Below are 14,729 nucleotides of genomic sequence, written 5' to 3' on the forward strand. Positions count from 1 at the left end.
AACCGTGAGGAGTGTGTGTGGGACTCAGTGGTCCAAATGCAGACACGAGAGCCCAGGACAGTTCGTGCGAATAGTTTTCATTTTGGAAACACCTGCTTCTCACCCTAGTTGGAAATGTTTATTTTGGAGATAATTTGAAACTTATTCAAGTATTAAGATATCGGCTGTATTTTTAATGAATCGGTCTCTTGAAAGAAATCATCCCTCACCTATCACAATTACATTTCCCACAGCTTAGTGGTTAATGAGCAGGTGATCTAATTAATTTTACTGCTGATTTCCCCATGGCTGGTTTTATTGTTTTGATTCTCTAAGGACACATGACATTGACTTATTGACAATTTCAAGCCAAGTGACCCCTACGTGTTTCTTTATTCTTTTGAAAAAATTTTTTTGTTTTCACTTGTAGGTGCCTTTTATTATTTTTCCTCCCAAACACATAGCTGTAGCTTATTTGGGATGCCTTTGGGTACCTTAAGCTATATTTTATAATAATATAATAGAAAAATATATCAAGTTTGGATTTTGGAAATTTTTATCAATTACTTCCTTCAGTTTTGACTACCAAGCAGGACAAGGCATCTCTAAGAAATGCCTTCATCTGAAGGTGACTACAATAAGTCTATGTCAAACTAAATTATTTTCAGTTACTTTAAGTCAGATCTTACTCCCTTAACCTTCTACTTTTAAAAAGCAGGCTCTGAATTGGACAAGGTTTTGAAAAGTCTGTTTGTTAGGCATCAGGGGAAAATTAAATGTATTTCTGTTGGCATCTTGACTTCTACAGCTTAAAGCCAATAAACGCCCAGTCAGTCACCTTATAAAAGAAAACAGAATAAAAGAATTTGTTTTGATGTATCCAATCTCCATGGTTAGTCTATCTTTCTTGGAAGGCAGAGTGGTGGCTGTCCTTAAGAAAGTATAACGAACTGGGGACAAGGGGCAACGTGGAGGATTTGCGACAAGGCAGACATTTCTAAACAGATGTAGGAAATGCAGCAGGTTTAATGGGACTACACGCAAGGCATTTTCCTGAGAGAGGGCTTTCTGCAAGACTCGAAGGTTAAGGAGAATGTTGAGGAGAGATGCTTGCTAGCTACCAAGGTCCCTGGGCTGCCCGGCCGTCTGCATGGTTTGCTCACAGGAATATTTGTAGCTCCAGAGCTTATGAAGTCTTGACCAGGAGGCACGCTCTCAGATTTAGGGACTAGGCTGTTTTGCATTCTAGGCTCGTCTTGGTCACTGATCACTGGGAAGCTCTAAACAAGCCCCTGGTCCTCTCTGCACCCGTTTTCTCATTTGGAAAGCACAGGGGGGGGCTCAGATTGTGGACCGGAGTCCCCTGGAGAACGTGTTCCCTAAACACAGTGTGTGTGCTGGGCCCCACCGCCAGGACTTCTGACTTGGCGGGTCTGGGTTGGAGCCCGGAAATGTACAGGTCCCCAGGGGGTGTCGCTGCCGCTGGTTGGGGCCCATACTGTGAGCAGTCCATGTGTGCGCAGACCTTTGCAAGGTGGACTCTGATAATGACTTTGATTGCTTTATAAATTATAGTGTCTTGTTTGGTAAGCCTGGCAACATAGTTTTGGGAAAAAACAAGTCTCCTTTTGAGTTCTTTTCACCAAGCTCAGCACATCCTTGGTGGGGGCAGACAGCCATGCTTAAGCACACTTGTCAAGTCACTCAACTCTGAGTGTCCGCTAAGGGGAGGTGACATAAAGCAGCCTGGGATAAGTGCTGCAGACTCTCAGGGAGGAAGGACCCGTGGGGTATGGCTGCCGACTGTGGTTACGAATGATACAGAAGGCCAGTCTCAAGTCACTGAAACCCCAGGCCTTCCTAGTCCGGATCTCCGTTAGAGCAAAGACAGATGCCCTTACACTAGCTTTCTTCCTTTGGTCACCTTTATGAGAATTAGGTGTATCAAGGCCAATGCTGAGATGCAATTATAGGATCAAAATATTCCTGACTGAGGCAGGCAATGGACCAAGTCATGCTGTATTCCCACTTGGGTGATGGAGGCCAGTTACTAGGTTCGAGGAGTGCTTTCACCTGAGTCTGAGTCAAAATCCTGGCATGGAGGCTCTGGGTAGCTGCCAGGCTCTCTCACGGTCTTTAAGCTCTTTCACTCAGACCCGATCCCATAAGCTATCGAGGAAATACCCCTAAGAGAAATTAAGAGAGATGTTCAGAGCCACACAGCCAATAAACGATCAGTCAGGAATCAAACGAGGGCTCGTGCTCCGGGTCTGAGTTCCCAGGAACAAGCTGTTCCTGACAGATCGGGTCCCCCAAGGCTCACAGACGCCTGCCCTGAGCTGGGAGGAGAAGCCGGGCGTGCATCTGCCGTTTTGCTTCTAAACATCAGATTATGCATGATTGCTCTATTTTTCACCCTTTGACAAAGTACGATTTCTTTATGTGAAGGAAAAGCCCCAAAACTCTAGAGTTGGATTTACATGAAGAAGATCTCCCAAGTCTTCTCTCTTCAAGAATGTGTGACATTGGCTCTGTGCCCTCTTAAGCCTCCTCAGACGTAACAGGCATCTTACGGGGCCTGGCCGCTTCTTCCGGCGAGTCCAAACTATTGTGTTGACTGCTGAGGTACACAGTCAGTGCCAAATTATTCTCCCGCAGCCGGCGGCCGATGGCTGTACCAAAGCATTAAGGCAGACCAGAGAGAGAGGGTGTTGCTGCTGGTAGAGGATCCTTTCACTATGAAAATATTTTTTCCCAGAAAATGTTCTCTAGAGATGCCGAAGTGAAAACCAGACCGCATGACAACACCGAGCGTCTCCAGGGAGTGGTGGGATCAAGTATGTGCATCACAGGCTTCGTCCTGATCTGAATTACTCAAAGATAGCTCAACCTTTGCTTCCCAGGAGCTCTTTCTGCAACACCCGTCAAGCAGGAGAATGGAAAACAAATCCCAATTCTGGAGCGGAACCCGCAGGAGAGGGAAGAACGGGGGGTGGGTAAAGATACGGACTCTAAACCAAAGTACATAAAACTTTTAATGAATCAACCTTACAAAAGACAATGGCATCAAAACATCAGACGCGTTTGGTACAAAACTGGTTCTAGGTTGTGAGAACTAATCCTGGTGATGGATGGCACGAGACATGACACGGCAAGGCGACAGGACCACGGATCCTGCTGGGGCCCATGGACAGCCACTGGCGATGGGACACGTGGGCGAACACAGTCAAATCCCATGTGGGGTGACAGAAATCAACTTATTCACAAATACTGTGTGTTTTAATACCAGACTAGCGGATGCGGTTGGCGAGCTACCATATTTTCCAGAAAAGAACATGCACCGGAAGATAATATACACCCCCTAGTTTTATTGCCTTAAGAATTTTTGTTTATTTCACGTCCGTTGTCTTTGTGAGTCCGTTGAACGCGTTTCTCCTATACACACACTCCTTTTCCTTCTGCTCCGGAGTAAGCACAGTGCGAGTGGCAGAACGATCTTGGCACACATCAGACACCAAACGGTATGCCACCAGGGTCATAGGAACGAGTCTGAAGAGGCTCCATAGGACAGAACAGAGCACACACATCAAAAACGAGGGACAAAAGTTGCAGTCAGAAAGTGCGTTGTACCTTCCCGAAAATACAGTCTTCTTGCCAAAATGAAGGCAGCTCTTCAGGATGCCAAGTTGCTCTGGGAAAGGGACCTTGACATTTCTGTGTTTACAAAGTAAGTCTTCAGCTCCCCCTTGCCTTTCACGTTGATTATTCCCCGACATGTGCACGTGTACCCCAGGGTCTGGAGGATGAGGCTTGTCTCCTCGGTGACCTAGAAGCACACGGACAGATGGAGAAGCGGTCAGTGTCTCCGCCACACAGCCTCTGGGAGGTCATTTGACCACAAAGATCAAGAGCCAGAAGACACTCACATTCTTTGACCCATTCATTCCACTCCTGAGAAATTAGGAGAAAGAATAACGCGGAAGAGCTTTTTAAGGACAATGTGTGGTTTTGTGCTGTGACAGTGACAGACTATGAACCACCTAAAAGTCAAGTGAGCTCCAGGGTGAAGTGAACCATGAGGCTGTCATGATCCATATCGCGGATGAGACCATGACATAAGGAGGTCTGTTTCACCCCAAAGGAAGCATGAAGCCTGGATCCACGCTATGATTTCAACTATGTGACGGTTACGTATTCACATATAAGAAACCAGGGAAAAAGAAAGTAAATCAGAATATGTTGGAGTGGTGGGATTCTGGATGATCTTTTTAAATGGTCACGAATGTCATCTCACGAAATCATAAATAGGAATAATAGATTTTTTTTTTTTTTTTTTTTTTTTTGAGACAGAGAGAATGAGAGAGACAGAGAGCACATGAGAGGGGGGAGGGTCAGAGGGAGAAGCAGGCTCCCTGCCGAGCAGGGAGCCCGATGCGGGACTCGATCCAGGGACTCCAGGATCATGACCTGAGCCGAAGGCAGTCGCTTAACCAACTGAGCCACCCAGGTGCCCGGAATAATAGATTTTAATACAGGTGGGAGAACACACCGTGGGGAGACCGTGGGTTCCTGCAAAGGGCCACACGCTTTGGGTCGCAAGCTCAAGAATAAAAATAAAAGGACACCAGGGGTCCACACTAGCCTTAGCCTGGCCATGACACACCGGGTCAGGTCTTGCAAGTTTCCTCCCTTCACTGAATTGACAGGAGATGCTAACGGCTGGGACCCTCCTTTGCAGCCCTTCGATGGGACGGATGGGTGATTCCTGCCACTGCCCCACGTGGCAAGGAGCCTAACTGCAGAATCGCATTCGGGTCCTGCCGGGCCACATGGCAGTGAAGTTCCGCGCAGGATGGCTCCCCTGTTTGAGGGGAGATGGGTTGTACTGAGCCTGGCACCATCTCAGCCTGAGCGTGCACTGCGCTTTCCTCGGGAGCCACGTCTGGGGACGGTAGCCCCGTCTGGGGATGGCAGCCCGGGCCTGCTGGGGGTCCGTCTGCTCGAGTGCTGGCGAAGCCTCCTGCTAAAGATGCTTTCTCAAGCAGAGAATGGGTGTGTGTGTGTGGGGGGGGAACAAACTCGGCTAAGAATAGGCCTCAGCTCTGGAGGTGAGAGAAGACCCTCCTGTCAGGAACAGGGCCCCCAGTTGGGCCTCCCAGGAGATACCAGGGTCTTGAGCAGAGAGGGAGGGAGCTGTCTTTCCAGAAATTCCTGCTAATGCTGCTCTGGAAGTATGTGAGAAAGCAGAGGAGTGGGATTTCCTCCCACTTCATCAGAGGAAATGGACAATGCCCCAGGGTGGGGGGGAGGGTCACGCGTCCCCGGCCACCTCAGGCATGTGGGTGACACGTGTGTGCTGGGCAGGCCTGTGGCCAGCACAGCAAGGCTACTGCACAATTTTGCTTTTGGAGTAGGCACCATTGGGGGACCGTGCGGTGAGACGGCCTCCTGGGCTTGGGGGCTGAGAGAGGTGTCCGGGGCAGAGACTGCTGGGGGCAAAGGCAGGGGCACATCAGAACCACAGGAGAACCCAGGAAGGTACACAGGAGCCCCCCGAGAGAAGGACGAAGTGTGTGGTATAAAGATCTCCAGAGCAGGCTGCTGGAACAAGCTAGAAAAATCACTCTGTCTCCCTGTAACTTGACCCGATGGCCAGCCCCAGCACAGTGGCCGGTGTGGGTCCTTGGGACCCTTATGACCAGAGCAAGGAAAGGGGGACGCAGGTGCCAGATGCTCACGTCCTCCCCTCCCCTAGGATTGGGTCCAAGTCCTGGGGGAGGACAGCTGAAGTCAGCAGCCCAGGATGGACTTTGCATCCTGGGTAAGAACCGAAAGAATATGGAAGTAGCCGAGAAACTCAGAGAACAGATACGTCCTCCTGATCCGAGTCCTCAGGGGTCATCAGAATTAGAGAATCCTACAGGCCTTTGACTTCTGACCTTCCCCAGAGAACACACACATCTTTTGGAGCCTTGGGGGTTCATTTATGGGCGTGGAGCATCGCCACTGGCTTCCATACCCGCTGGAATGGGGAGCGCCAAGCACACGACTGCTGTGGCGTGAGCAGGAGGGTGCTGTCTCCCGGGCGGGCGCCGGCTAGTATTCCTCCAAGTCCAGGGGAAGCCTGGATGCGTGGCGCGTGGGCTCTCTCTGCCGCTCGTTGGGCTTCCAGGCGAGAAGGCACGGCGCGAGTGGAATGCTCTCTCATCAAAGGAACCTGTTCCTCAGGCCCGGGAGAAGCTCTGTAATGATCTCAGCACCATTTATTTTTCCTGGCATCTCACTACTTTTCTTGCACATAAGAGGAAGCGCAGAGCTACCGGGGGGGGAGGGACCACCGCGCCCTCAGAGAAGGAATCCGCTGGACACAAACCTCCGAGCAGCCGTGCTGCGTGAACACACACAGACCTGCGGACGAGCTGCTCTCCTGACAGCCAGAACCCCGTCCCGTCTCCTCCGGGCTCTGAGTGCGCAGAGAACATCCTGGGGGCTGCTCAGCCCTAAATCACCTGGAGCTTTACGATGCCCCATATCCTCCTGGAGACACACAGGAGCTCAGGCTCGTGTGAAGCATTGATCTGGAGGGGATTTACGAGCTCCAGGGGGGAGCACTCTCCCCGACCCTCTCTCAAATTGTTTTGGATACTTATCCCAAGTATTTGAAAACCACTTGGAGAGTCGTGAAGCATGTTAAGGCCACCATTCATCTTCTGAATGTTCCAGGAGCATGGAGGGGGCCTAGGGTGGCCTACAGGTGGGAAGGGTATCTGGTGGGAGCACCCCCTCCCCACACCAAATGGAAGACGCCATGTTGTGCAGGCTTGCTGGACCATCCCTGCGCAAGGGGAGTTGCCAGGGACATGCATGCAGGAAGGCCGAGAGGCCGTGGTGCCATCGGGACATGGTGCCTCTCGTGGGAGGCGAGCGGGCCGTCTCCACGGACTGACCACCGCTCATCCCCACTTCTGTGAGAGCTCCATCTGGACTGGCTCTCATGAGCACAGCCAACTGGCTCTTTCCCCTGGCAATGGCAGTTTGGCTGGGACACCCGCGTCACTTTCCACCTCTCCCCTCTCTGTTGCTTGGTTGCTCACTTTCAGCAACGGTTGACTAGTCATCTGGCTGGAAAGAAGATGAACACTTAGAAGTAATGTTGGTCCCGTTCCATATAAATTAAGGATATGCTCTAGGAAGTTCACAGAAATGGAATCCTCTTGAATGACTGAGGTAGGGAGTGTGAAAGGCAAGTGAGCAGAAGCCCACTCTTGATGATATCGGTGCTGGGTTCTCCCACAGAAGGCAATAGAGAACTCTAAATCTCTACCATGATGTGAGGAGGCACGGTTCCCTGAGGACACTGGACAAGCCAAGGCACACAGAACAGGGACTGACAGAATTCTCAGTGAGGGAGCAAAAAAAAAAAAAAAAAAAAAGCCTATGACTTGTGTCCAGTGGTTTTCATACTAATTTGCCATTTGGCAGGAATTTATCTTCTAGAATAAAACAAAGCTGCAGTGAAATGTGGAACCACTGCTTTTTAGGGTGAGGCAAATAGAAAGTTCTACATAGACACACACATGCACACTTTCTTCCCATTAGGAGTCAGTCTCTCCTTCGAGGTGTCTGGCACCATGCTCAAGCATCCTCCTTTGGGGAGATTCCTGCGCTTTCACATCATTCTAGATATCCAAATCCATGCTGGTCCGATTTGGCTCGTCTTTCCCCAGTGGGCTCTTTTCCCGCCTCCTCCCAATTCAGCCTCCGGGACAGGAAGTCCGGGGGTTATGTCTGGTGTTGGTTATACCATCCCTCTCCCTTGCAAAGCGCCTTTCAAGGTGCTGGGGCTGGAAGACAGAAGAGGAGGGAAAGGTCCTGCCCTGACTTCACGCTCAGGTATCTGACTGCTATGTTGGTTGTTGCGATCATTGACTTTCGTAAAGGCAATAATCTTTATATTATTACATCTCTATATTATTGTTAATAGTGAGGGCAGAAATCAATTAACATTTCCCCAATAAAAAAGGACTTCTGTCAATGTCAACATGTTTCAAGGTTTTCTCAAGATTTAAGTAACTTCCAAGGTTCTTTGTTTTAATATATTATAATCATAATTATCACGCTTATTTATGGTTTCCGAGAGGACAGAACTGGCCGATGTTGACAGAGCACACTGAATTACCTGTATTTTGTCCAGTACGCCGGTGCTGTCCATCCTGCTGGCCACATTTACGGTGTTGCCCCAGATATCATACTGCGGCTTCTGAGCTCCAATCACACCAGCTATCACAGGTCCATGGTTAATACCTGCGACACATCAGAACCAGGTGAACGAGATTCAAGTTACAGCGACCGTCTTAAACAGAAAAGCTTTACAAGGGTATTTTTGAATTATCGTTACTAAACAAACATTAGCCCAACCCATGGGATTCTAAAGCAAAGAAAAATAATTGTTTTCCCTTCTTAACCTTGATTCTTGCTCATGTGCCCATTTATCATTATTATTCCGTTGGTTATACTTTAAAAAAACTAACCGTAATAGTTTCCTATGTTGCTATAGGATCATAAACGAGATGATCACTGTGTCTTCCAATAGTTGTTAATGTTAATTTTGAAATATAGGTCTTTCTGTTTGAAAGAGCCACACTGAGTGCATTGACCGGCAGTTCTGCTGCTGCTGGACTTTTGGGTTCTGCCGCCATCTTGCCGAATGCACCACTGCCAAACACCAGAGCTGTGTTCTCTACCTGCCGTGCACTGTTCCACGCGCTTTACATGTAAAAACTCCTGCGGTTCTCACAACAGCCGATGGGGCGGGTACTGTTATCATCACTTCCGGTTTCAGGGCAGGAAGCGGAGGACGGCGCCATCAGATAGGCAGTAGATGGCAGAGACAGTTGACTCCATGGCCCCTACTTGTAAGGACGCTGCCGTCCGATCTCTGCCACAAGCGTCCCATGCACAAGGCTTCTTCCCACCTTGAGGGCTGTTGCCTTGGATAACATCCCAATGGCAAGTTTACTGAATTCCAGAAGAACGTGTTTGTGCTGTTGATCTCCACTGCTAAGCCACCTTCCAAAGGACTCCCTCATAATGTGCACTGTGCTAGTGAGGGAGTCCACCCATGGGGGCATTAAAACAACCACAGATCTTTGTATGGGCAATATAGATTCAGATTTGAGGAGATTCTGACACTAGAAACTACAACTGATAAGACCGTGGGAGGGTCCCAAGAGCCTCATATTTGGAAGGATCTTTGGGTAGACAGGCTGGCCCCTTGTGGGCAGGTGTGACCCACAAAGGGTCTCCAGACAAGTGGTGGGAGGCCTCTCAGGCTTTATTGCTTGGGTTCTTGACCCCCTTGTAGCTGGGCTCTTTACGGCTCTGCATCCATTAGACTGAGGACAACCCCACCTCTGGCGTAAGCCTCCTCGTCAACTGTGATTCCCTAGGGAGAGCCACCAGTTTGCTGGAGAAACTCAGGAGTCGCCACTCTTCAGCTCAGCTGGCCGAGACCTCACTGGTAGGACACATTTCTTGCCATCCCGGCCTGCCCGTGTGACTTCCCGGATAATCAGGCACCCCAGACCACCGCTGACAGAGGTGGTGGTGGCTTGACTGCCCCCTCAGTTAGGAACTGCGATTATAAACCCACGGTTATTACGTGCAGACACCTGAGCTCTGGGTGCACTGAAGCCTTGTAAGTCTGATCAACCTCACTAATCAGAGCAGCCCGGGATCCTCCCCCACCCTGTGCACCAGGTAGGATGAGTCCTTGTCCCAGCATCAGCTGAAACACGCAGACCCACAGGTACTCTGGGAGTGGTGTGGAGGAAGGCCAGAGAAATAGAAATATTGACATTGGTTGATTATGCCCCCTACGTTTTCTGCTGGCTCTAGGACCCCTGCCTCACTGCAGAAGTCACCTTGTATTGATCAAGGAGGCTGTTTCTGGGCGATCCCATTTCCCACTCCCGAACTGCTTAGCGTGTACGGTTTGTTACAGATCTAAGGCCAAGCTTCCTCTTTGCAATGGAGAGGTAGGCGGGAAACACAGTACGAACACTGTTCCATAAAATCTTTGAAGGTACGCAAGAGGTGAGCAAGAAATTCTGCTTTGCTTTTGCCGAATACTCAATAAAGCTCACACTCTGCTTTAGACCCTCAAATAATTTATTCCAGCTGTTGGCTGGTGTTCCGAAGCCCCTGTGCCATCAACTTCTCTGCTGGCTGCTGAGTCCTGCTTGGTGTGTGCCTCGTGGGGGGCGGGCCGGGCACTCACTGCGGGGAGAGCCTGGCCGATGATTCCTGGCATGGGGTCAATCTCTGTGCAGGAATGTGCTCGAATTTTGGTTCCCGCTAACCGACTGATTCTGCAGCCTGACCCACAGAAAAGGAGCTAGGAGTGAATGCAGCTCTTATTTGTATCAATTTTTTTTTTTTTGAAATATTACTCTTCCATGTTCCTACCATGAACTGCCACTGGATAGCACTACGCACCCAAGTGCGGCCAGGAAGCAGCCCCCTTAGCAAGGTCCAGGGGTGGGGAAAGGCAGCCGCAGAGGCCGGTGAAACACTGAGCTCAGGCTTCCTTAGGAATCTAAAAGAGCTGATGCTACAACTCATAGTGTATTCAAGAATCAGTGTAAAGTAAGCACTCAACAAATTCCTATTGAAGAGGGTCTATTCAATTACTTACATTAATTTGGAAAATACGGTTATGGTCTGGACCAAGAAAATGGCTTTTTTTGGATGTAACAGGTGACCAGTGAGCAGCTGCCCATCTCACCTTTCAATGAAGGGCAGTGTTGTTTTGGTCTGCATATGCTTTTCAACAGAGCGGGTCATGCTGCCAGGTCATAGATTTTTTTTTTTTTTTTTTAATGAGAGCAGTTTGGAAGTTTGAGGAGCTCATTCTCTAAGCTGTCAAAACAATCACGAGGCTCTAGGGTCCAGGGGACACCTCTGCATCTGATGTGGTCAGCAGGCCATGGGGCAGCCCCCCACCTGCCTGGCCCCTTCTCACCTCTGGAGGAGGTAACACCCTCACAGAGGCCCGCTGTGCCTGGAGGTGAGAAAGTAGGAAGGAAAAGGTGTCCAGATGCCAATAATTAACAGCACATGCAAGCAGCAAAGAGGTGACCTTGAGCTCCAGGCATGTATAATATTTCCAGGTTTTAAATTCAGAACATATGCACAGCAAAGGAAAAAAATCGCTCTAAATTTTGGGATTTTTTTGTTTTTAAAGTGGACATCTGTATGCAAAAGAAATGAAAAGCCATTCAGATGGAATTTATTACAAGAACTACTCTGGTGTGGACTTGCTTTCAGAAGAAGCAAAACGTGTTGCCAAGAGGAACATAAAATAGTCGAAGAAGCTCTCACCGTCCTGAATGGCCAGACGGCTATGTGCTAAGCTGACCGTTTCAAGCACACTTTTTACGTTTAGAGACATTTGAGAAAGGCAAGTAAGCATGAAACATGCCCATGAGTCCACTTAAAGTAAGGGGAGAACTTACTAGAAATTTTTTTAAAAGAAATTTAGAAAGAATTTTTGAAGTATTTTAAAGAATTTTAAAGAAATGATTTTAAAGAAAGTTGGCCTTTTCTGTTAGATTTGAACATTCAATCAGAAAAGCTATGGCTGTTTCAGAACCTGAGACATGTGTTTGGGGTTCTTGGGGGTTGTGACCCCCAGGGGTGTGTGACTATTTCAACAATTCTAAGATGCCTTATATATATATATGGCTTGCAGAGGGACCCCAGCTGGAGGGAGGAGGCAATGGGACTGAAATCCAGTTCATGGTCCTAAACACAGTGCTCACAGCCTGGGTCCAACCAAAGGGTGTTTTGTGTTCTAATCTGTACAAAAGTGTCTCAGAGGCTCCTAACTTCCCTGAGCCTGCCCCACCCCCAAACCCAGTCCTCCTGCCTGCAAGACACACTGGCATGGCTCTCCCCCGACATTTACAGCACGTCCGTCCCTCACGCCATGCCTCCCCCCACCTGCAGGGTCTCCCTACACAACATACCCACTCGCAGCTTGAAGTCGTTGAAGGAGTGCTTGTTGATGGCGTCCAGTTTTGCCACCAGGGCAAAGGCAAACTCCACCATGGTGCCAAGGTGCAGGTACTGCCTCTCAGGTTCCTGAACAGAAACAAACCCAGGGGGGGGCGGTGGTCAGAGCTCGACGAGCAGGAGGATGGTCCCTGAGTCACAGGGCCGGGCTCCAGGCAGGAAGCATGCTCGAGTTGACAGCCGCAGCGGGAGTTCTGTGAGGACTACCCTCATCACCAGGAGGCCTGGTGCCCCACTTCATTTTTTGCGGCCGTGGGGAGACCTGAGACACTAGAAGACACGGAATACCCAGACAGAAACTGCCAACAGAAGATGCAGTGAGGAGAGCTGGCTCCTGGTTCTCCACTTGCCCCTCACACCCATCTCCCCCCTCCTCCGCTGGGATCTGGCTTCCTGTTGGACTGACCAGTGGGAGGGGTCAGGGAGGGTCAGGGGGCGCCGGGGAGAGGGCCGGGGTCCATTCCTCCTCTTCCTCACTCCACACCCACCACAGCTCACCCCAGTTCTGGAAGTACCACATCCTCCTTTTGCCCCCATAGGAGAGGGGTGTTCTGTGTCCTCCCCAAATTCATAACCTCCGATACCTCAGAACTTTTATTTGGAGATTCTTACCTCCATCATTAAAGAGGGGATTAAGATTAAATTGGGTCATTAGATCACTCATCCAGTATGACTGGTGTCCTTATAAAAGAGATTAAGACTCAGACACAGGGAGAAGACAACATGGAAACACAGGGGGAAGACGCGTCTACACAGAAAGGACAGAGGCCTCAGAAGAAACCAACCCCATCAGCGCCTTGACCTCTGACCTCCAGTCTCCAGAACCAGGAGACAACAGATTTCTGTTGTTTAAGCCTCTGTTACGGCAGCCCTAGCCAACTAATATGGGGGGAGGAGGGGGGCGACAATTTCCTGCCTTTACTGTCTGGGCGATTTATCATCCCTTGAGGAATAGTCATCATACATATAGAGCAGAAGAAAAGGACAAGTTCAGGGTTTCCAATGAAGGTAAGTGGAGATTTCTATCCTATTTACTATTAATTTATACTTTTATTTCTGTTACTCATTTACATTTACTATGATTTTCTGGCACCTATTATATTTGTAATTCCTTTTGAAGATCATCTTTCTAATATTTCTATTTTTGGTTACATTTTAAACACAGATTCTTTATTAGTATATGTATATAATTCATAAAATGTATTTCCATGTCCTGAAGGTTCCTGCTGCCCCGATACTTGATTGGGTGCACTGGGATGTGGGGTGACACTGGAGTCCCAGCCCCTTCCGGTGGGCCTGCCCACGCATCTGGGGCTTGTGGTTCCAAGGCATCCATCTCAGCACTGGAATCAGTGTGGTCTCTCATCTCCCTCACTAGTCTGTGAGCTCCCCAAGAGCAGAGACTGTCTTCTATTAATCTGTGCCTCCACAACATGGAAGTATGCGGTCAGGAGAAGCACCTGGCACCTGGTTATTGAGAGACGGCCCTTCAACTGCCTGTTGGGTAGCCAGGAGGAAATGTCTTGGAGGAACAAAGAGCATTGACAAGCTTTGGTGGGAGGTCAAAGCCAATGGATGCTCACTGGGGGCGCATACACCCAGGAGGGGCCATTCACACACCCACTGAAGTGGGAGAGAGCTCCAAGGGAATAAGAGCACACAGCGGGGACTGAGGGATCATCCTCACCCGGCTGGGGGAGAAAAGAGGGAACCAGTAAGGACACTGGGAATCCTTGCGAGATGAGCTGGAGAGGCGGGCCTTTGTGGAGCTCACACTGTTGACTTCCAGGACAAGTGTTCAGTCCTGCTGGGCCCCAGAGGAGCTCAATCAGAGATAAAGAGAGCTCTCCAGAAGGCCAAAGGGGAGGTCCTGGGTGAATGGGGCGGGGAGCGTCCTCCACACAGGGCGGAGATAAAAGCCAGCTCTGAGGCTCTCAGTAGTGATGAGGGAAGAGGACGGTGGAGACAGTGGGCATATCCACCATATTTGAGGTGACAGGGAGGTGGGGAAAGCCAAGGCCAAAGGAGAAAGGAAAACGTCAACGAGTTATTCCAGGAATCCACACGGTGTTTCAGTGACGGGAGTCAGGAAGGGTAGCACTAGGCAAGTCTCTCTATGTGGGCACTGCTGACATCTAGGTCAGATCATTCCTTGTCCTGGGGGCCGCCCTGCCCCGGCCTCCGCCCACAGATGCCAGGAGTGACAGGACGGCCACCTCCCAGGAATGACAACCAAAAATGTCTCCAGGCGATGCCCCAGTGTCCCCTCGGGGGCAAAACGCCTCCCCTCCTGAGACCACTGCGCTCAGTAATACAAACGTGAGCAGGGAAGAGACAGTACATTTCCGGTTCAGAGAGGAAGTTCTTCCTCGCCTCACATAAATTCTATCATTCTAGAGAAAGACCAACGAAATGTTACTGGCACCATAAATCCTCAACTTCAAATTGTGTGAGAAAATCCAAACAACTTAAACAGTTGGGACTACAGGACAGACTGTCAGCTAATGTCGGAGAAAATGCAGAGTCATTTCTTAAGACAGCATTGCTCTTCCATCAGAGCTCCCTAATATTTCCTGTCTCAGGACCCCCGGGGCATCCTCTGGAAACATCGTGCTCCTGAACAGGGAGCACGAACTGTGAAATCAACAGGCAGAATCCCATGTCACTAACATCAC

General features: G+C 49.6%; 1 protein-coding gene across 1 annotated transcript in view; it reads right to left on the bottom strand.

Annotated features, from left to right (window-relative positions):
• Positions 1-2,996: 2,996 nt before the first annotated feature.
• ADCY2 (adenylate cyclase 2) overlaps positions 2,997-14,729 on the bottom strand; it is a 388,875-nt gene continuing 377,142 nt past the window's right edge. The window contains exons 23-25 of the mRNA XM_045863676.1: positions 12,009-12,123; positions 8,159-8,283; positions 2,997-3,805 (exon numbers count right to left, since the gene is read on the bottom strand). Of these exons, the coding sequence (XP_045719632.1) occupies positions 3,653-3,805; positions 8,159-8,283; positions 12,009-12,123 (393 nt within the window). The 3' untranslated portion in view covers positions 2,997-3,652. The remainder of the gene's footprint in view (positions 3,806-8,158; positions 8,284-12,008; positions 12,124-14,729) is intronic.

Source organism: Mirounga angustirostris, unplaced genomic scaffold, assembly GCF_029215605.1.
Source record: "Mirounga angustirostris isolate CCGP_5_RB_7025 unplaced genomic scaffold, mMirAng1.0.hap1 SCAF_7, whole genome shotgun sequence".
NCBI lineage: Eukaryota > Metazoa > Chordata > Mammalia > Carnivora > Phocidae > Mirounga > Mirounga angustirostris.